This window comes from Choloepus didactylus, chromosome 20 (genome assembly GCF_015220235.1).
Source record: "Choloepus didactylus isolate mChoDid1 chromosome 20, mChoDid1.pri, whole genome shotgun sequence".
NCBI classification, from domain to species: Eukaryota; Metazoa; Chordata; class Mammalia; order Pilosa; family Megalonychidae; genus Choloepus; species Choloepus didactylus.
In genome coordinates, this window is record NC_051326.1 from 49410852 (window position 1) to 49434361 (window position 23510).

The window sequence follows — 23510 nt, forward strand, 5'->3', positions numbered from 1 at the left end:
GAGAGGGTCAGAGATACAAAATTAGAAACCATGAGTTCTTTCTAATGCTTCCCCTTCCTAATAATTTCCTATGCATGGATTTCCAAGTCCTACGGGAGCGAGTCCCATCCTCAGCATGGTGAATGATGTGATGCAACTGGGCTCCCCACCAGTCTCCGCCGTTGTCTCCTGTTCTTCCTTCTCACGTCTTAATCCTAGCCTCACCAGACCACTGGCAGTTCCCATGGAACCATGTGTTTCTCTGCCTTCACACAATTACACAACTTCTATTCAGATCTCATGATCTAGTTTAAAATTTTTCACTTCGGTAAAGCTTATGCCAAATCCTCCAGGCAGAAGGGACTCCTTGCTTCACTCTGCTGTCTGTATGTGTTTTACCATGTTGTATTTATTTTGCAATCTATTCTTTGAAATTTATTATCAAGAAGGAAAGAGTAGAAAAATTGATAGATGGTTGCTAGATAGCAACTGGTCTGGAACAAGGTAAGTGATTAAATAAATAAATATTTATTGAGAGTATTGACTACAGTTGGTATGACCTAAGAGATGGTTTTCAGAGACTAGGGAGAAAGGTTCTATTTTTTTCTTAGCCTTTTTGGCATGTGCATGATCCCTGGCTCCTTCCTCCCCAGCCTTATGCTCCCCACGCCCCAACAATAGGTTCATTTCACTGTCTGTCTTTAAGACTCATGACTCACTTCTTTGAGGACCTGAAGCAAGGCCTTGGGGAAGCATGTGCTTGGATGATAACTGCAGACTGCACCAACTCTGCAATATATACCACCTGATGCAAAGGTACAGCAGTGGCCCCTCTCAGTTCATATCCCACTGGTAGCTTTGACTCAGCCAATCTCATTCTTAGTTGACACTTTCCTTGATATTTTAAAAATTTGTCAGATAAATCTAGTGGAATAAAATTTGTCATCTATTTTCTTCTCAACACATTTGGTAAAAAGCTGCATTTCTTTTTTCTTTCAGTTTCCTGAAGACCTGAGGCCTTCTTTCTGTATTCTCAATGATTATTGTTTCCTGGTAGATCAACTGAAGAGCATGGCTCTACCTAAGTTTCTGATAAGAGGTATTTTGCCAGGGCACATGAAAATTAATAATGATAATTAACATACATTTGTTCAGCTCTTTACAGTTGACCAAATGCCTCCATATACACTATTTAATCAGTTTGCAGAACCACCCTATGTTGTGAGCATGGTAGAAATTATTACTCCTGCTTTACTCTGGAGGAGACTCAAGCACAGAAACATTAATTTGTCTAATATCATACAGGTTGTAAATGGTAGAACTGAGAAGAGAATCGCAGTAAGTTTGACTTCGGGCCCACCAAACTGCGTCGTGATCATGAAAACCTGGTCACAACTTTACTCAGAAGTTTCCTTTTATTCTTAAAGATAGAATTCAACCATAAAATTAAATTTAAATAAATTAGGCCATTCAGAAAAAAATAGGTGTATAAAAACTAATGTCTAATGAAAGTATTCATTGAATTACTGTAATATCAATGAATTGGAAGTCAAATAAGCAAAATCGTCAATTATGTGGTTTTAATTTCTTTTGATCCTTCATTTGCAATTGAATAAATGAAATTACAGCAAGTTATTAAAAAATAAACAACTAAATAAAACAAAACAAAAATAATTCCTCTCTCTTACATCCTACAGCCCACTCTTTCATTCCATTGTCATCTATGTTTCTATTTATTAAGTTTTGATAACACACAAGGATAATCAATATATGAGATGTAAAAGAAATACTAGATTTCATTCACTATACAATAATCAATTGTTATTAAGGCAAGGATGACAACATAGCTGAGAAAGATGTGCAGCAACTGGTACTGAATGGAAAAAAAGGTTTCACAACTCCCCAAGCATGATATTTTTTTGTGTCCTGTGATTTTAATTAAACATCTTTTTCAAAGAGGAGCTCAAAAATCTTTAAAAACTTATCTCCTTCCCTCTGTTAGGAAACTCAGTGATAAGACTTTTAAATCATCAAAACTTTTACACTCCAAGTCCCAATTCTTAAAATTTGCCAACTAAGTTCATATATCCTGGAATATAAGGCAGAAATGTGGTTAGATAAAAAGTAAAATCAAAGAAATACAGTCTTACCTTCTAATCTTAAACTACTTACCAAATTGGCTCTATAATGAAACAATAACTAGTTTATACAGTTGATAGTGGGCTCAAAAAAGAGTCAGTGAAGAAAAAAACAAAACAAAACCCAAAACAATTCTTTCCATGTGAAGCCCAGAGTATTTTATCTGTTTTATCACCTCTCTTTTAGTGGTATATTCCATTATAGCTATCAGTGCAGCAAGGAACAAAGCTATGCCATAACCTGGCAGCCACGCTAAAGCTTTCCCTGCATCCTTTTCTATCCTCAGACAGCGAACCAGCACAGGATCCTTGAACTGCTATAAGAAGAACAGGTAAACCAGTAGGTGTCAACACTTAACTGCACATTAGAATCACTGGTAAGCTTTTACAAAAAGGACATACAGGGAATGTCCTCAGATATTCTGTTTTGAACATCCGAATTTGAAAAATTCTCTCCAGGTGAATCTAATGTGCATCCAAGGTTGAAAACACTGAGGCAATGCAAAGCTTCTTGAGAAAGCCAAGAACTCAGGGGTTCTAATACTGGCCCTCCTTGAATTATCTCTCTGTGACCATTTATTTAAAAATAGTTTATTACGCTAACGACACTGTCTTAACAGATACTATGAAAAACAATGAGTCAATGACTTTTCTATATCCACACTCTGCAAGCTGCAGGAATGTGTTTCTTCGGAATTACTGAGGAAAGAACATCTTCCCCTGTCCTCCACAGAACCCAGGTTCTTAGTCACCCACGCTTGTGTGAACCTGGGAGACTTTAAGCATATGATGACATGCTGTGAATGTGGTATTCTTTTGGTACCCATCAAGTGACCACAAGTGCCCGCCTTATTTTGTAGGAAATGGATATACACAACAACAACATTATTAAAGGCAACTGTGTCTCTCATGTATAAGAGTGTGCACCTCCTACCATCATATCCTTTGGGGGATATATCCCTGGTTTGCACCTTGGGAGCTATGGCTCGCTTGCCATAAGTATGGTTGTCGTAACTGTTGTACTCAAATGAAGTCTTGGAATATTTCTCAAGTTCCTTGGCCAAGTTGGAACGAGGAGTGGTTGTGGGGACATTGTTTCTGTAGCCATATTGAGGAATCTCTAGTTGCTTTACAAAGCACATTGGCCTGTAAGTAAAATAAAACAACAAACAGTTTGCTTTATTGTGGCCATGTGTAAGATACGATTAGAATTAAAATAATAACATCTTATCTCTTAATTGCATTAGGAAATCAGAAGCTTTCACTAAAATCTTAATTTAGTTTTCCCAGGAAAAGACGAAGTGTGCTTCAATTATATAACACTAAGTAAGTTCTGTCCAAAAGCTACTTTAATAATTAAAAGGACAAAATTAACATTTTTAAAAAGAGATCTGGTATTTGTGATAAAGAGATGAGATATGAGAATCATCAAAGAACCTCAACTCCATGCATTTTCTTTGGCAGTATTTATAAACAATTGCAGAAGTTACACAAAAATAAAGATAGCCAATATGAAATTTTCCTTAAAAATAAGAAGAAATGAAAGAAATACTCATAGGTACATAGACTAGGACAAAACCAGATCAGGATTTATCTGTCTGGACAATACAATGGAATATGCAGTAATATATTTCGACAAACACTAGCATATACCGTCAACATTTTTACCAAGTAGTAATTTATTTTTCTAGCCTTTGGAAAAAAATATTTAAATGAAGGAACACTCAAATATTATTTTTCATTTATTTATTCATTCATATTCTACCTTGTTTTGCATGTATGTGTGTATGAGTATGTAGATTTCATAGATGGACTTTTAAAACTCTCTATTTGAAATAATGTTACACTTTCAGATAAGTTGAAAAAGTTATACAGGGTTCCTGTATACCTTTCACCCAAAATAACCACAGTACAGTGATAAAAACCAGGAAATTAAGATAAGCATAATATTATTAACAAAACTATAGACTCTTTTTGGATTTCACCATTTTTTTCCCGCTAAAGGTTATTTTTGTTTTTGTTTTTGTTTTCTCTTCCAAGATTCATTCCAGGATCCACATTGCATTTGTCTTGTCTCCTTAATTCTCCTCCAGTCATTGACTGTTCCTTAGTCATTCCTGGTCTTTCATGGCCTTGACACCATTGAATAATACCAGCCAGTTATTTTGTAGAATAGATGTAGATATATGTTCAAACATACAGTTTTATAGTCTGTTAAGTCATTTCCTTGTACTTTTTCAGGATAAAATGTTTATTAAAAATAGAAATATTTTCACATAACCACCATTTTTGCATACTACAACTGGAACAAAAGACTGAATTTTAAGGGCAAAAATTTTCTGATAATTCTTACTTTCTAAATTATGTAAAATGTGTTAAAAATAAAGACTCAACAAAGGCTAATGCTTTAGTTGGGAAAGTGAAAGGTGGTGAATTCATGTATTAGTGTTAGGTTTATAGTCAATTTGTGAAGGATAATCATTTTTTGAGTTAGAACCCTTTTCCTGATTTCTAGTATCAGATTTGCAAATATTGCCTGTACCTCAAACATAAGTATGACATTTTAGCAGACTAATGAAATTAGGATACTGGCAGGTACAAATGTCTACTGTGGACTTTGAAAATATTCTTTGACAACAGATGTGTAAATGATATCCTGCTTGGTTCTCCCTGTAGGATAGTAACCCAAGTGGTTTTAGTCTTTTTCCTTCCTGAACTTATTTTCTTCAAGAAATGTTGGAGTGTCAAATAAATAAGCTTTTTCTTGGGTACTCTCTCCTTCTAAAGGTTTCACATATATGTACATACAAAAGATTTACATTCACTTTAGGGAAAAATATATAAAAAATGTTTCGTTTTTATGATTCTGGGAAGTACTACATGGTTCATTGAAAAAATGTTTAGAAGATAGAAAAAGTATTAAAAAATCACCTATAATTCTCTCAGAGATAAAAATTTTTAAAGTTTTGGTGTATTTTTTTCTGGCTTATTTTATGCATTTTATATTTATTTAAATGGTTGGAATCTTACACTTTTACCTATTCTACAATTAATTTTACATGGTGCTTAATTCTCCTTTCTGTTGCTTAGGTTTTAAAAAAGTTAACAGCTGCATGATATTAAAATCAATTATATCACAATTATTTAGTTATTTCCAGCTTTTAGATTGCATTTTTTTGCTATTACATATTGTAGTTTAATAAGCATTTTTGCATATGACTATTTTTCTTCTCTGATTATTTCCTAAATTTAGATTGGTTTGGGGGCAGTTACAAAATTTGAATAACTGGATTTTTAGAAAGGAAAGTAAGTCAGTTGCTTAATAGCATATCTATGCCACCTTTTCAGTGACTTAGTAATTGACTAATGTCCATTTTATTTACCAATTCACCAACCCATATATTTTTATTTCATTAATTTCATATTTACCTCTTGTCAAATTAGCAAAATAATGTAATGATTAATTGAACGTCTATTTTTTTTGAAGCAGTCAATGTGGGGGAGGGGTGATACATGAATAAAACCTTAGGGCTAGCCTTCAGAGATCATGTGGAATGTAATAATATTTTAATAGACTCAAATTGCTATTGAGATTTCCAGGGGAGAAGAGGTCACTTCAGACTCTGGGATTCAGTTTTAAGTTTTAATGGAGAAGGCAGTGTTTAAATTAGGTTTTGCAGAAAGGGTAAAATTGTGAAGGTTAAGATTCAGGGTGGGAGTGAGAAAGCATTCGAGAAAAAGAATCTTCTAAGTCTAAAGGTGAGGACAGAAAACTAAGAGCATCTTTGGGGACTAGCAAGGGATATGGTAATTTGGAGACAAACTGGTAATCCATTCATTAAGTAAACAAGGACAAAGGATTTAGGGTCTGAGAGAAGTATAATCCTAAAACTTTAAAAAGATTAGTACCAGATCAAAGAGAGGGAAGACTGGAGGTAAAGGTGTAAGCTAGAAGGCAAAACTTCCGGTGTCAAAATGGAAGCCATGATGGAGGGCTGCAAACCAGGATGCTGAGACTAGGATTATAAAATTGATTAAGACTGAAAGCATTTACTTAAGTCTTAGGCTACTGTTAGAAAATTTACTTCAAGACTTAAAAAACAAAACAAAACTTAATGTGCTAAATGATTGTAAGTTTAAATTTTTTCCCTCTTCTTTCCTTCAGGTCTCTTTTCCTACCCTATTGAATGAGCACCTGCTGTGTACTAGACACTGTGGAGTATACAGTTATGACTAAGACAGAGACCTGGTCCTCAAGGCATTCACAGGCTGGGAATTCTGTGCTTGAGATAAGAATCCTTTGGAATTGGAGAATACAGAAGAGCCTAGAGGTTAGGTCAATGTGCCAGCCCAGTAGTCAAGCTCCTCCTTCTAAAGTCAGAGGCTGCTATGGGACCGTTAGTCAATATTGCCTGGGGTGGCCTCCTGGGGTCCTCCCCAAATAGCTGGAGTAGGTTCATTTTCTTTATGTTAAAGGTCCTGCCCACCATACCCCCCACACCCAGGAAGAAGCAAAAAAAAAAGTTGTTTGTAGATGCACAAGTTTTGGTCCATTGCCTTTTGATTTGTTGGCCTTCCATGTAGCTTTACACTGCATCAACCCAAAGAAAGGCGTCCTTAAGTTATAATGCCACAGAAACAATATAAAAGGCTGTTGCTTTAGGCTTCCATATTAAAAAAGACTTCTTTGTGGACAAAGTGATAGTTACAATCAAATACATTTCTTGTCAGTCTCAAGCTGACAAATGAGAAGTGGAGCATCTCATTTAAATGCAGGCTAAATACTGACCAGTGGAAACAGAACTACACTTACAGGTGCAGTGCTGGGAACCCCTGGGGAATGTTCAAAGAAGGGTGCTGAGCATGGAATTCATTCTAGCCTTCTGGGTGTCTGGCCAAAGCAGGCGAAGAAAAATTAAGAAGAACCCTTAGCTCAAAATTCCTCTCTACCATTTTCTATAATTTCCTTTGGTTTATAACCATCCCTTCTCAAGGGTGAATACACCTGAGGGCTCTAAAATGGGAGGTGGGAAAGGAGGAGCTTAAGCCAGTTTGTATCATTTATTTTTTATTCAGTCTTATTTAAAAAATGAATGAGTTACAGTGATGGAAAAACTGTGATGAAACAGGTACACTGGGAGTATTTTAGATTGGCAATGCATACAGAAAAATCTAGAAGTATATACACTGAAATTAAAATTGAGGGATTACCTCTGAATGGTAGCATCATAGATGGTTTTTATTTTCTTATTTTTGCATATTTAAATATTTCAAATTTTATATAAAATTTTAACTTTTCTATTGAGGGAGTAAAGGGATTTTAATTACTGTGGTAAATCCTGTACGGAAGCTGTGAAATAATACACTGTGAGAACCAAAGAGATATTCATATCCTTTGCCCAGCGATTTTCTCCTAGTGATTTATCTGAAAGAAATAATTCAACGAAGCAGGACAGTATATACATAAAAATGCTTATTATTGCTCTGTCTTTAATAGTAAAAGTTGGAAACAACCTAAATGCCTCAGAGCGAGAGCCTAGTTTCTGCACTGATGGTATATCCACCCAGTAGGATATGTGCATCTGTTAAAAAGACAATTGTGCTTATTACAGAGAGACTTGGAAGCATGTTTCTGGTAGGATATTAAGTAAAAAGGCAGGATATACAATGGTTGGCATGGTTTTCACATGGAAAAGGATTTGAAGGGAATAGGCAAACATGAAAGTAAGATATAAGGGGTAGGGAAGTATGGATTTCTTCTTCTACCTCCTGTCCCATTAATCATCCTTTTGTAGACATAAAAATAAAAAACAGTGGATTGAACCAGATGATCTTTCAGGCCCCTTCCTGTTTTAACATTCAGTGATTAAGTGATTTCAGGTAAGTCATTTAACCTCTCCGCACTTCGGGTTTTCTTGCTTGTCAAGTGGGGATAAGGACGCCTCCTCCTGCCTCCCTCTCGGGGGTGTGTGAGGATAAAAGGAGATGACAGCTTTGAAGGCTTTCTGTACATGAAAGTTCCATATAAATGGAAGGCGGTATTATTATCACTATTACATTTTCAAAAATATTGGCACCATCCTGTAGGTTGACATTATGCCCTTCCCTCCAAATTAAGATAAAATTACCTTGGGCATATCATTAATTTTTTAAAGCTCCCCCCACCCCAGTCATGAAGTATGAGGGTCAGAAAGAAAACTGGAAGTAATTTTGTCCAATTCTCTCATTTGAAAAGTTATAATGAGTAAATGAGACCCGGGGAGATGAGGTGGCCTTCCTCATCATTCACAGCCACTTAGCGTCTGTGTCGGGGTGGGATCCAGGTCTCTGACTCCAAAAACCATCCTTTATTCCTGTAACTAAGTAAAAAAAATCAGCCTTATATAGTGTTCAAAGCATGTTGACATCATTTTTTTGATTCATTTTAGATGAACTTTCGTGATAATGATACGTTCCATGTTTGGGAAATACCTTAGGACTCGGTCTGATGCCTGATTGGATTTTGACACATCACAGCTCTGGTGTTTTTCTTGGGCTTTTGCCAGTTTCTCTGCTGCAGCAATAGGGCATCCAGAGAGGCTGCAATTACAGAAAGGGAATTTAATTGTCTTGTCTCAAATAGTTTCACAACACACTGATCCAATTACTACCTTCCACCTTCTCTCCCTTAGTCAGCACAAGAAGACTCCAAAGGGGGTGGGGTGGGCTGGGAGAGTTTCTCAAACCTGTCATGAGCATGACTTATCAAATGAATTTGGAGAGGAAGGGTTTTTTCCTCCATCTGTTTAGCACAAAAATAATAATGTTTCTAGTTCGTATGCTTTCCTTTTGGTTTCCAGTAGACAACACTGATGCCAAGTACAGGTACAAAGTACACTAAATTCTTTTGCCTTGTAGCAAGCCAAATGCAAGAGGACATGAACTAGTTAACGTTTTACACGCAGATTCCATTCAGTGATGTTCACCATTTCTGGAGATGAGGAAAGAACAGCATATGTCTGATGAGTTTTTAAGAGGCCCCAACAATGGCAACTGAATAATTAGGACCAGAAGATGGAGCTCTAAGCTGATTCTGGAAATACCATTGCCTGTTAGAGCTTTTGCTTGTCTGTCTGACTTTAGCTCTTTTGTGTTCATCACAGGAAGAGAAATGGACATGGAGAAGAAATCAGAATAATCCCTAGGATGACAATAAAATGGTTTTTGGAACTAAATATTTTGGGCTTGGTCTATACGGAAGAGACTACAGGCTTACTTTTTTTGTGTTTGAGTTCATTCTTCATGAAATCTTGGTGTCTGCTATATGTGTATCTATCTGTATATCTGCACACATGTACAGATAATCTGTGCAAATGTAATGTCTCAAAAATATATGAGTGAGCTAAGGTTTATTGGAGGAATTGATACTGTAAACTCTATATTGTACAGTACTCAACACAAATCTTTTACCTTACCAACTATTTACCACTTCTTCCTTTGAAAATTAAGCACAGGAAAATTGCTCAGGACATAAAGTGATGATTTGTTTCATTATAAATTTAACACAAGTAACCAAATTTACTAGTCAAGAAAGCAAAAATTGTGGCAAAGTGAAACTTATATAACAATTTCCTCCATTTGGATATAATTTTACTTGAGATGGTGAAGTCAAAATATAAACTATAAGACAAAATTTTGGCAGAATCACTTTCTGGCTACTGAGAAAATGTATCTGATGTGAACTGAATATTATAGGCAACTGAATAATTCTTATGAAGTGTGACTGGAACAGGAAAAGGGAACCAGAATTTGTGAAGAACCAAACTGTGATTCTAAACATGCTTATTTACAGCAGTTAGGTTAAAAGTTTTTGTATCTGTCTTGCAATCATCCCAGATGTTCCCCTAACCAGCACTTTTGCACTTCTACTAGTGTTGTTATGATGTCCTTACTGATGACCAGGAGTTTCAGCAGAGTTAGAAGGGACAGCCAAATTAAGTCACATGATGTATCATTTGACAAGTATTGTAATTCACAGTTCTGGATGATACCTAGCAATACAGCCTTTTCTTCACCCATGCTGGATAACTGACACTTTACTGCATTGTTTCTAGTTACCGTAAATGGTTGTGGTTTCCGTTTTAGATATTATACCAAGTATGGCCACCTTCTAGGGGACTGTTATCCCACCATGACAAGGTGAGTGAGATAACTAAAATAATCCTCTCTGCAAAAAAAAAAAAAAAAAAAAAAAAAAAGAATCTAAGCATTTGTCTTTCCCATGCAATATGTGACAGCACTCTCCATTCTTAGAAAATAATACACTGAGGACATCTGTCTCCTTAGGCCAGAAAGACATGTGCACATGAAAGAAGACTCCCTCAGAAGGGCTTGCCAGAGATGCCACTGTCGGGAACTGCTTTCCCTCTAGCGGAAAATCCAGTGGTGCTTTGCTTACCTTCTGTGAGAGTTCCTGTTGCTATTTACATGCCCTCGCCCTGTGCAGCCTGGAGTAGGACACTTGAGAACATTTTCATGCATGGCAAGAACTTGACAAGGAGAGGCAAAGAAAACAGCCCAGTATTAAAACATAGAAATGGTCAGAATACAAGAATATGTAATCATTTTGCAAAGGCTGGGTTAGTTTACAACAGACAGTCCTATGAACATTTGTAATGGGCATGGTCAGGAAAACACAGATAGGAACAGAAGTAGGTGTATTTGCCCTTACTCTAATTGGCATGCAAAGCAGGGTGTGCTAGAAGAAGGGAGTTATGGAGGTTAGACAATGTAATAATTAAATTGTTTCAGATGGGATAGTGACGCAAGGGGCTCCTGATATATTTTCCATACATAAGCACTGAATATTGATTAGCCATGTAACAACACATAGCTTGGCAATTTTAAAAACATGCCTAGTCTTTGGAGACACACAGTATTATGAAAGCCTGGTGGTCACAGGTGAATAGAAAATCCCAGACCTTATATTTAACTAAAATGAATTAAATAATAACTTTTCCTTTAGGACTTAAGTACTTTGTTACTCTTTAAATAGATTGCACACGCATAGTAAATACTATGCATTTTATCATGTGAAATTAAACAAGTGGGAAAGGCAGCATGGACATTCTCTTATTTATTATACAAAGATGCTAACAGGCCTGCTGTTAGCAGAGAACTGTTTAAATTTACCCAGCATGGTAACGGACCTGTATGTCTTTGTTTATCCTCCCTCTTTTGGTACTTAATGAGCACTCTACTACCTTGAATTGTGCGAGATGGCTAGAGGGGGCTACGAGTGTGGGTCAAGGGAATTGACCACAACACTGGCCCCTTCAGCAAGATTCTTTGCTCATCTGAACTGTTTGCAAACTCCAGAAAATGATGTAGCAGAAATACCTGTTGGAATTTTTCCTGCCAGTAAGATTTTCACCTAACGGAGCATGGAAGATATATCAAAAGAGAGTCTGCCCCAAATAACTATGGAATTGTATTTTCTAAATTTTATTTCTTCTCAAGACTAATCTCTATCTTCCCTGAAATTTGGAGATAGCATTGGGCATTGCAACTTATTTCCACATGGTATTGCTATTATTTGCATCCATGCCCTATCTCCTTACTACTGTGTAAGTTTCTTAAAAACAGTGTCCATTGTGGATTTCTCTGTACAGCTCCCTTAGCTCCTGCCTCATTCTTAGATATGGTGCTTGTTCAATAAAAAGTGATTAGAAAATTAAAGGGTTGACTTGATTCACGTTGGGATATGACTGGAACAGAATATAGGTGGTCTCCCTTCTGCTAGAATCTAATTACAATTCCCTGCCTCTTCACTCTCCTGTCTCTTTCCTTCCAAAGTGAACTCTTCTGTGTTAACTGTCCTCTTCCAACTATGGTTCCAACTATGGTAGGAATATATTGGAAGGAATGAAGTTATTTCAGGATGTCTGTTTCTTCCACTGCTTTGCTTTATTTTGTTTGGAAATGCTTTTTTATTTGATAAATAAAATAATTAAAAAAATTCCCTGGAGATAGCAAACACCTTGCATGTTTGCCTATGGTATAGATCTCCAATGAATCATGTCTCTCTCTTGCTAAGGGGAGACGTGAACTCCTAGCGAACAGCATCAACTGGAATATATACTTGAGATGAAAGCAATTTGCTGTCTTTAGTCTACACCCCTTGCCTCTATTTTCTCAATCCCACAAGTATTTTTTCAGACTTCTGCACTCTGTATAGTTCCTGTCATTCACTATTCTTTTAACATCTTTCTCTTGCATGTCAACAGTAGCCTTTTAATTAATAAATCCAGTAACCTCTTTAATCTTTATCTTTTGGATTTCTTTGAAACCTCAGGCATCCCCTTTATATGTGGAACTTGTTCAGAAATACTAGTCTCACCTAGTTATCTTTGTTCCCTCTCTGACTTCCTTGCTGGCTTCTCTTCCTTCGCTTACCTTTCTATATATTTATGTTTAAATGTTCTGTTTTTTGGCTCTGCCTTTTGTTCTCACTTTATGCCTTCTTTCTGGACAATTTTATTCTCAGTTCCTGCTGACAGTGCTACAAGGAGGCTAACTCTGTACAAGACTTTCTCATATTTCTCCATATTGTACCTCTGTACAAGACTTTCTTCATATTTCCAAACTGGCTTTCCTAAAAGTCTGCTGTGAATATCATACTGCACTTTAAATTCCAATTGGAAAAGTCCAAAGCTATTATTTTTCCTATTAAACACGATTCTATCTTTCAGTTCCCTATATCTATTAATGTTCTTTCATCCATACCAGTTATTGAGGCCAGAAGTCCTGGAGGGACCTAAATTACCCTCCCTGTCTCTTGCCCCTCTCATACAATGGTCTTCAAGTCCAGCCAGCCCTGTCTTTGCCATGTTTCTTGAACCTGTCCCAGAGTTTCCATCCCCTCTGTCACTGCTGTTTTTCATGTCTTATCGCTTAGGTGCACTATTATAATAACCTTTTTAAAATGCCTTGGATTCATTCTCTCTCACATAGGACCAGCTAAAGCATTACATCAGTGACGTCTTATGGATTCCTCCAGAATCATCAGTTCCTGATTTCTCATTTAAGCTTCAGCAGGGTGCTGTTAAATCTATTATGCAAATATATCCTGCCTGTGCTCATTCCTTTTTTGTCCACTAGGCTGTGGGCTCGTTGAGGACCAGAACCGTGTCCTCTGTGGTGCTGTCATGCTGTATTGCAAACTGAAGGTACAGAGTACTTTATTGAATTAAATTGAACAGAAATGATGATAAGGGGAAGCCAGCCTAGAGAAAACTAAAAACAAGAAATGCCCCCTATGGAGTCCTTTAAATTTTTGTCTACATTTTTATGATATTATAAAGAACCATATATGAGCAAATATTTAGAAATGATTCTCTATAGAGATTCTGGAATGGGTTTGTAAGATTGGTGTCAGAGCTGAGTTCCTACTTATTTATGGGCTAATGATACCAGAGGACATGCTCTGACCCCGTGGCATGTATGAATATGTATAATATCCAACTTGTCAGAACACAGTCCGTATTTCTCCTACATATTTCTACATATTTATTCTTTTTCCTGTGAAAATCTGGTGTTGGTAGACTTTCTCAGGCATAAAAAAGGAAGTAATATTCTACTTTGAAGGGGAAAATGTATGCCTTAAAGAAAAATTGTTTAAAGTAGCTCTTTCTTCTTAGAACGTCAGCGCTTGCTCCAAATGCTTTATTTTGTAGCTAAGGAAAATGACGTTCAGAAAACTTGTAACATGCTCAATGTCACATAGCCCGTTAGGAGTGAAACTGGAATATCAAACTCAGGTCTCAGAGGAAACAGTCAGGCTTGAGCTCTGAACTGTTATTTATTTTGGCAAGTTAGTACCTGCTCAGATTGGTTTTAAAAAATATTGGGTATCTTCAATATTATGCCAGGATCCCTGGAAAAGAGAAGGATGATGGAGTCTTCAGTTCTCATTTTCTTCAACTGAAAAACAGGAATAATACTACCCTGCAGGGTTTCTGTGGGGAGTCAGTGAGTTAGGGTATGCTGAGTGCGAGCGGAGCGCCTGACACAGTGTGTGTGCTGAGTAAACGGAAGCTATTGTTACACCATGCTGTCTCTCTGCTCATGTAACACACGGGATCATGTCCATTCACCTGAATTCTTTCATTTTCGCAACAACCCTTCAAGTTCATGAACAAGACATTTACAAGAAACGTATGGTTATTATTTTCAGTAGCCATTTGAAAACCTGGAGCCACAATATTTTCTAAAATATATCATCTGCAAATGTTCAGCTAAACTTCTAAGCATCAAATAGTATTAAAATTTTTTCTTTGATCTTTCAGATTTACTTTTCAGCTATTCCAGAGTAATGGGACAATCCTCAGAAGTTCCTCTAAAAGAACAAGTGGTCATCTCTAAGTTTCTCCTTCAGGAATTGTGTCTCAGATGATGAGGAAAATACTGAACATACCTTAGACTCAAAATCAGGATCTTAAATTCATAAAATCATTCCTGAAAATGTGCCTCTTCCTTAAGCAATTTTAACTGTATTCAGATAGTTGGTATACTTAATGTGATGAGTGAAGAATAAACAAAAAAAGATATACATCTTTGAGAACTAAAAGAAATATATTTTTCTCATAGATTTATTTCATATTATCAGAACCTAACTAATTAGAAAGGATGTGTAAGATTAAAACCCACATGATTTAAACTTTCTTATTCAAAATCTTGCAATGTAGAAATGTTGGGACAACTATACCATGAAACAGACTTTACAAGTAAAATGCAATAAAATCTCTTATATAACTATTGTTTCAGATGAAATGTTAGAAATCTAGGTAATTGGGCAAGAGAAGTCTCCAAGTCCTTTTCCTCAGGGATTCACAACAGTTTAGTGCTGGAAGGGATACCTTAGAGATTACCTAATTCAGTTCTATAATTTTTTAAAAAGAGAACTAAAGTGACTTGCCTGAGGTCACAGAGCATAAGAATTCATACTGAAACTAGAACCCAGGACTTTCTACAAGGGAGCGATATTACAGGAAAAAACACTTCATGGTGAGCTATGAGACTAGGCTTAATCTAGCAGGCAAATGATACCAAGAAAAACACTGCATGCTGGAGGAGGAGGGTAAGGTCACTTTGGCCCATTTATAGGTCAACTAATCCTGGATAAATTGCCCATCAAGATAAATAGGGGCCTAGTAAAATAAGGTTGCACTGAGCCATAAGATGGAAATGACAAAAGGTAAGAGGGATGATATAAACAGATTTATAAAATGTTCGTGCTCTCAAGGGTAGCAGTGAGACATAGACTTACTTTCTGGAGGGACCCTATCTTTGTGCGGACATCCGGATAAACTGCGATGATGAGGATAAAGCCCAGTTACGTGGCCAGTTCCATCACACCCAGGGGTTGGACACTTGCTCTCTTTCTTTTCTGTTCTTGAGGGATCTAAAAGCGACAACAGGTGTCAAGAGAATGAAATTTTACCAATTGAAGACAAATGTGATTATATAACAATCTGAAGAAACCTTCACTAAATAAAGAAATAAAGCAGGTGTCAGGGGACAGGCTGTGACATCAGACTTTTGCTTAGGAGGTTTTCTGGTTTGGGGTGACTTCTTTTTTTTTTTTTTTTTTTGACCTTATACAGTGTAATAATGAATTGTAAAATATTTTGGTTTCTCTCCTAAAGAAGAAAAAAGAATATTCCTAACCTTAACTCTTGATTTAATTATTTTCCCGTGTGTTACATGATAAGCTGTGTTGCTCAAAGAAATCAACATAAACGGTGATGAGACAGTGACCTTCTTAGAGAACAAAACTTTATACTGTTATCATTCATCAATTTCTCTACGAAATTCAACCAGAGAGTATAACGCCATTCAAAAACTCTAGCTGAATTTCTTTCTTATTGAGTGCCCTGATCATATACACTGTAAGCTACAAATTTTTTATGGTGTTGGAGTTTACTTTCTTGAGGTTAAATAACACTGTTCCTTAGCATACCGATTCAGCGCTTTTTTGAAAATAAACTGAACTCTCAGAAGGCACTGTAAGCAAATGACCAAAATGGTGGAAATCCCACCTGAGAGAGATGATGGGCAATCAAAAATGTTTCAGAAGCCGCTGGAGCAATCATTTGTTTTGATTTCTTCATCTGTACTTGGAAACCAGAGGAAGCCTTTTTATAATGCTGTGCATGCATACACAAAATTAAGAGGTAATGGTTTTTTATAGCCCTGTTGGCTTCTCTGCAATACCAGTCAAAGGAAAGGTTAGAGCAGACGTTTTGTCAAAAATTTAATGCCAGATGCCAAAAATGCAATGATATCGCTAAAAAATTTATTTCTACACACAGAATTGATCACAATTCATAAATGTGCAGTACAATTCCAGAAAATATTTCTAAGGTAAAGCTCAGACAAAATAGTAAATATAAGTGTGTGAAACACTATATTTTAAGCCAGCTTTTGAAAACCAACTGGTTTTCAAAATAGTTAGTTCTTAGTATGGCTATTAAGATTTGGTCCAGGAAATGTTACAGTTAAAATTTCTATAGGAATTTTATTATGATTGCTAGAAAATATGTTTTACTTTTAGTTAAGAATTCACTTCATATCAAGAAAAAACTTGGTTTAAAATTTTCTGTACTGTTATAGACTTTCTTCTTAAGTCGTTGATAATAACTCAGAATAGACAAAGGACTCACAGAAATATATAAATGCTTTCATTTTCATTTCTTCCCCCCATTTTTTTTTTTGAAGCTACCAATTTATTCTGCTTAATGTGCCTTTCAGGTGCTGGAACATCAAGAAAATATCCTCGATACAACTGCTGTCTATTTTCCTGCCAGTTTAGAGATAATAACCTCTGAGAACAAATCTAAAATTATGTTATTGTGACTTCAAATACAAAAACCTTACCGAAGCTTCTCTTATGCATACAAACTTAAAGGTTACTATTTAATTACCTTTTGAATGAATTCAAAATACTATTTATATTTTAATTAATGTAAATATAAAATAGTAAGGGCACAGTAACAGTTACAAAGGACAATACTGATTACTTAACATCATGAACTATAAGAGATTTGTAGCTCAATATAAGTGACTTTTAAAGGTAAGAAAAGTAAACTATAACTATTATGAATAATCAAATAATTTTTCATCAGGACCCTTATGGTTTCCTGACAAAATATATTGTTTCAAAGATTTCAAAAGTGTCCTTAAATTAAGTCCAGATTTGTATAAAAACAACATAGCTCAAAACTTTCATATTTTTTGAAAGACAACAAGGGTATAATCTCCTCTCGATGCATGGAATCCTACTTGAGGTAGGATTTGCCTTCACTGTTACCTCCCCTTGATTTCTTTTTTTTAATCCCAACACATTTTAAAAGCAAACATAAGCAAATACAAAAACAAACAAACAAACAAAACAAGTAAGCAAAGAGACCAACAAGTCAACCAAAAACCCTCCAACAATTTACAGAAAAATAACTGCATGCTGGATTTAGCTTGCTCCCCTCTTCCTCCCTTTAGAGTGGACAGTTGAATAGAATGAAGATATAGGAGTTTCATTATTAACTTTTTTTGTTTTACCTCAAGATTTTGGAAATGTTATTCATTAATAATTTCAAATCAATTTGAGAAGATTGTGTGTGAAAGAGAATTGGTGTATATGTTGTCTTCATCTTCAATAAAATAATAGAGTAGTAGAAAATAGAGATTGTTGCTGTGCTAACTATGCTGTTGTAGGAATTCTTCCTTAGGTGTGTTATTACCACATAATTTAAAAAAAAAAAAACAACCACAAAAACAGATATTAATCTCTATGTCCCATCACAATTGTAAGAGTAATTTTGGGTACTTTGGTGGTCTTCTGTGGTTTTATTTATTTGGTTCTGAATATAACTGTTGACATCTTTAAAAGAAATTTGGGAACAATGTGTAAAACCTTTTGATACAAAACTGAAAGGACCTTTGGTCAGAGAAAGAAAATCTAGAAGAATTGGGGGACAGCAGAAAGTCCAAATCCCCAACTCTTCCCCCAATTTCAAGGAAAAAAAGCACATTTCAGTTTTTACTCTTCATTTCCAACCCTGGTCCCGTTTGTTTAGGGGAAGCAAGCTGTCTGAATTCCATTTCTTGTGGAAAAAAAATGAGTCAAAATCTGTGTAAAGCCACTGAGTTTAAAGGGAAACCAAAGAAACCACAGAAATCAAAGAAACCACAGCAACATAGAATATGCATTGCCAGATCAGACCATGTGTTCACATAATAGATCACTGCATTTCCCAAAGCCAAAAGTCCATTAAAAGTCACTCTACAGAATTCTCAAACATATTCCTACAATACATTTGTCCAGGTGAGCAGTTACACTAGAGGAGAATACTATTCCTTCCTAAAAATGTTTAGTTCTTGTATGATTCTAAAAATTCAACTAAAATTTCTAATACATAATTTTAGCATGTCTTATTTTCAATGATCAAGCTATAGCTTTAAACATATATGTTATGTTTCACAGTCTTTAAATCTCCCAAACTAAGCCCTGATGCCGTACTAAGCTAAAGACTCGACTTCCTTTTAAAACCAAACCCCTCTATTATATACCACATCTTACATCGGTCTAGTCTTCAACCTTATAACTGAAGCAACTCTCAGTGTTCAAGCTCTTGCCAAATCAAGAACCCAATGAGCCTTTGATTAAAGTTTGTCTCCAATTTGGATTTCAATTAGAGAAATGCCCAACTCGTCACAGAAGTCATGTGCACACATTGAGAGGAGAATACACACCTATGTCACAATAGAAAAAAAATACAGGTTTTCTAATTGTTTGAAATTTATACAGCAACTGATTTTCAAACCAAATTGTTTGACCCTCATGGTCAGATACCCAGTGAGGAAACTCAGTAGCCATAATGAATAGAATAAAATGCAACACTGAGAAAGAATCTTTTTTGGTACTAATATGGAAGGCTTTAAGGACTCATCAATTTCATACTTTAAGGAGATTCTTACTTAGTTCTAAAAGATTCTTGTAATTGAGATATCCACAATGCCAAGACTCTACATGAGGTTAAAATTTTCCCTGCCTTGTAGTGAGAGTGGACACCGTCGTTACTGCAAACATAAAGTCAATCATTCAGGTTAGAATATATATAAATGCATGGGCAAAGACACATGTAAAATATGCCCACATACTTCACTGGAGTGTTTTATAATAAATTATTTCAGAGAAAAGCACCATCTCTGTTTCCACAATGGAATGGAATCAGTGAGGTAGAATGAATATACTAAAGAAATTGCTATTGATTTCAGCCTAGGCCACACCATGCCTCGCATTGCAAATGGTTTCCATTACCTTACTATCTTAAGATAATTAATGTGCAGTCACTGCCCTTATCTTATGTTATCGGTCATTTGTTACTGTTCAATTTCTGTCAGGGATGTTTTCTATGGGGGAGGTTTCATCAATACTGTCATTTGATGATAATTTTATAAATCGTGATGCCACCTACCCAATCCGGTTTATAAAATATGTGCTCCATCTCTGATTGACTAATTGTTACACAGACCCTTAACACTCAGTGTAGATTTTGGTTCTTTTATAACAGCACCAGGCTTACCCTAATATTTTCTATCACATGTTGTGTTTTGCTTTAACTGTCTTCCCAAAGAATGGAATTTCCCACTGAAATATTACATTATTCATCTGCTCTAACAATATGACATTGGGCTGCTTTATGTATTTCTCAGAAAAATATTTTATTTGCTCTTCAGAAACATATTCACAAAGTGTAATACCAGAGTCAGCTCTAAGCAATGTGCATTTGAGATATAATTTAGTATAATTCATACTTTCATTGTAGACTATACTTGACACACTTTATTCTAGCTCATGTTTTCATGAGGCAACTTACGTTAGGTAGAAATATTACCTTTACCATAGTATGGCTTTTTGACATGGCTGTCACTGGATTTAGGCTTTCTCTCCTCCCCGGAAAGTTGTCTTGGAGACTGCTCCTCATATGATCTCATATTATCCCTCCTTCCAGCTTCCATTGCCATTTTTTCCCTCATGGCCTTTGCTCTTTCAGTTTCCAAAGCAATAGCTTTCTCAAGAAGGGTTAGATTACCCTTTGTCATGTCAAACACTTCTTCAGACCTGTCCGAGTTTACAGAGGTGGTATCATCATCTCTTTCATGACACCCATCCTCTTTTGCACAACTAGAAAAAGTTCTAGATCTGGGACTCAACTGTTCCTCAAGCCTCATTAGGTTCATCATGTCTGAGTAATTCCTATCCGGCGTTCTTCCGGGGAAGTCGTCCTCTTGCCTGACATGCTGACGGATGTTCATGTTCTGCTGCTGATTCCTCTCCTGTGGGTTTGTCTCACTGAGTTTCCTGGCCAGATCAAAGCACTGATTCCTCAGGCATTCCAAACTGCTCAGACACACCTCCTCATCACTCTCCTCCACCATTTTTTCCGTGAGTCCATTGTTCATGGGCTTCCCTAACATTACGTAATTCATATTTCTATTATCTTGTTGTGACATACTGTCTGCATAATTTCTGTCATTAATGTTTTCTGAAAGCACAACACCGTGTCCTTGTGCTAATAATTTAAGGGAGTCCACTGTTTCTCTAACAACATCACTGTCTAAGTCTAAACTTAACTCGCTTTTCCGACCCAGGTTTTCGTTTTTGTCACTATCGTCTTCCAGACTATTGGAGGTATTGCTGTTCATTTCTGACTCAGTCCTGGCCCGGTATGCTGCATCCTCAGCAATTTTGCCAAGATTTAACAACGACTTGGCCACCAGTTCATCGTAATTATCATACTCATCATTATTGTTATCATCCTTTTCTGTGTCTTGCATTATTCGAGTATTGTGACAATTCATTTGATGATCTTCTGCAAAGAAAATAAAAGAAGACAGAAAAGAAAAGAAAAGAAAAAAATGGCTAGAACTTGAAGTTTAGTTGCAACAGCATGGATAGCAAGTTAACTGCAAGTCAAACATTGTCTATCATATACTAGAACTGTACGTCCCATTTGCAGCTGGGGTTAAAGTGCCGACATAAAGAAAATGGATTGTGCTAAAAAACAGGAGGGCATTTAAAATATTTGCTATGAACTATTAATTTCCTAAATTCATCTGAAAATAAACCAGTAAATATAATTTTTAAAGTATTGTTTATTGTTTCTAAATTTTAAGAATAACATTTTTATTGGTTTTATTTATAACCAGATGCATAACAATTATATTCATCATATTACTAGGCTTTCTAAGAGTTTATGAACTTTACTTGTTGCCCACTCTTAAACAGATGTTTGCAGCAATAGTTTTAAAATTGTTTATTTTCACAGTGACAATCACGCAACACAGAGGAAGCCTCAGGTTCCTGAGAAATCATGCAGAGACGCCACATTCATTGGGAGTTCAGTATCAAAAGCACATGTTTGGGCTGAACTAAAAGTTATTTTGAATGGTACTTTTGAAACATAATTTATCATGATAGACAGTGAAGTAACAGGAATTCCAGAGCAAAAGTTAGTAAGTAAATCAGACTAACTATGATTCCTCTATGTGTATATCAGCAGTTTTCAGAGAGTGGGAAGGGAAAAAGTGCGTAGTGACCAAATTCCTATAAAAGACAGGATTGAAAAGAGTTGGTACAACTGTAACACCTTCAATATAGTATTTAATTTGACACATAGAGTTATTATATTCATCCATTTCACAGCCTCAGAAAAATTTTGGTGAGCTGGTAGAAATTTGTGAATAAGTTTCATACTCAATCTCAAAAAAGTATTTAGAAAAACTTTAAAAAAATAGACCAGCTAAAACTTATGTAAAACCCCAGTGTTTCCTGTGACATGTATTGTGTTTCATACTCAAATAATACTTGGGGTGTTTACCTTTATTCACCATGCTACATAATTACTATCATGCATATTGCAAGACATAGATAGATTATGGATGGATTCTCAGTGTATTTGACCCTGTACTGCTGCTTTAGATTGGATTTGTTTAACTGTAGGCCATTTTCACATCTCTTCTTTGCTTCTATGTTTTTAAAAAAAACAGAGCAAAATGAATTTTTAAAGTTTATTAATAATTTAAAGATACGCGATATATTGACTAGTAAAAAATTCCAGTTAACTAAGAATTGAGTATATGGTTTCTCCAGTGCTTTCTTTTTAATGGATTTTAGGCTGACCTCTCAAAAAAGGCTTTCATTAATGCAAAAGATTTGGACCTCAAAATATCAATAACAGAAAATATCATTCTTAGTCCACATACTGTATAACAATTTTTAGTATCTGACACATCTTTCTAAACATCAGCAAATCAAATCAATCATTTATTAGTCATTAAGCAACACTAAACATGTGAAACAAACATTGTCTCTCTCCTGGATAATTCCCATAAGTTGTTTTCTTCAGTATAAGGATAAATTTATTTCCAAAAAGCAGCAAGAGGTAAGAAAACCGGTGAATGCAATTAGAAACATTGTGAGAGCATTAATCTGAAACGTGCACCTTGAAATGGGCCTAGAGTTCAAACTTTGAGGAACTGTAGTCAATCCTGTTCTAATGAATTTTTTTTAAATATAAGTTATATTCTCCTCTCAATTTATGCACTTTAATTTTTATTTTTGTGGGCTGTGATTAGAGAATTATCCATAGGAGAACTAGACCATGAGGCTTGTGATTTTTGATAGCCAGCCCCACCATATCTCTGAAGGACCAACCATAAAATAAATTGATAAGTCATGATTCAAAAACAAAAAAGTACATGCAAAGTCTTGACACATTTTGAGAAGAAATGATGGTAATGTAATATTTATTATTTTCATAAAATTTCACCTAAAGTTCTCTTGTGATATTCATCCTGCCACCCTGAAGAATGTTAAAAAGAGAAAGAAATAATGAAAGTGGGGAACAATAAAAGGGAAAATCTATATCATCTTCCTCATGTTATCTAAACCCACAATAAAGCCTCTTCTTGGAATATGATAGATGTCTACATTTTGAAGTGTCTCTTGGGTCCTATTTCACGAAATTCTTCGCCTTCATACCAAACTTGTTATTTACCTAATTATTTGTTAATTCTCCACAATCTAAACCTCAGGATTATCTTCTGTTTATTTACCCCAAACAGGAAATAGTTTTTGCTAAGTTATTTCTGGGCTCCCCAATAGCCCTCATATCCTTCCCACTGCAAACCTTTATTCTTTCAGGCATTGCATAAATAATAATAATGATCACATCTCACTTTTTTTTGATAATCAGATATTTAGTTCATCTCTCCATTCAATTCATGGATTACCTTCCTCCAAAGAGACTGAAACAAAAATGAGCCAGTTTATTCACCCAACTTCACAAACAT

General features: G+C 35.6%; 1 protein-coding gene across 20 annotated transcripts in view; it reads right to left on the minus strand.

Annotated features, from left to right (window-relative positions):
• The window catches only part of MYT1L (myelin transcription factor 1 like), a 578669-nt gene that overhangs the window by 108885 nt on the left and 446274 nt on the right, over positions 1–23510 (minus strand). For 17 of the 20 annotated variants that reach the window (XM_037812732.1, XM_037812728.1, XM_037812736.1 and 14 more), the window contains 5 exons: positions 20051–21028; positions 15424–15558; positions 10555–10645; positions 8589–8696; positions 3052–3263 (listed from right to left, as the gene is read on the minus strand). In XM_037812732.1, the coding sequence (XP_037668660.1) occupies positions 3052–3263; positions 8589–8696; positions 10555–10645; positions 15424–15558; positions 20051–21028 (1524 nt within the window). The remainder of the gene's footprint in view (positions 1–3051; positions 3264–8588; positions 8697–10554; positions 10646–15423; positions 15559–20050; positions 21029–23510) is intronic. The other 3 variants (XM_037812738.1, XM_037812743.1, XM_037812744.1) reach the window with 1 other exon arrangement.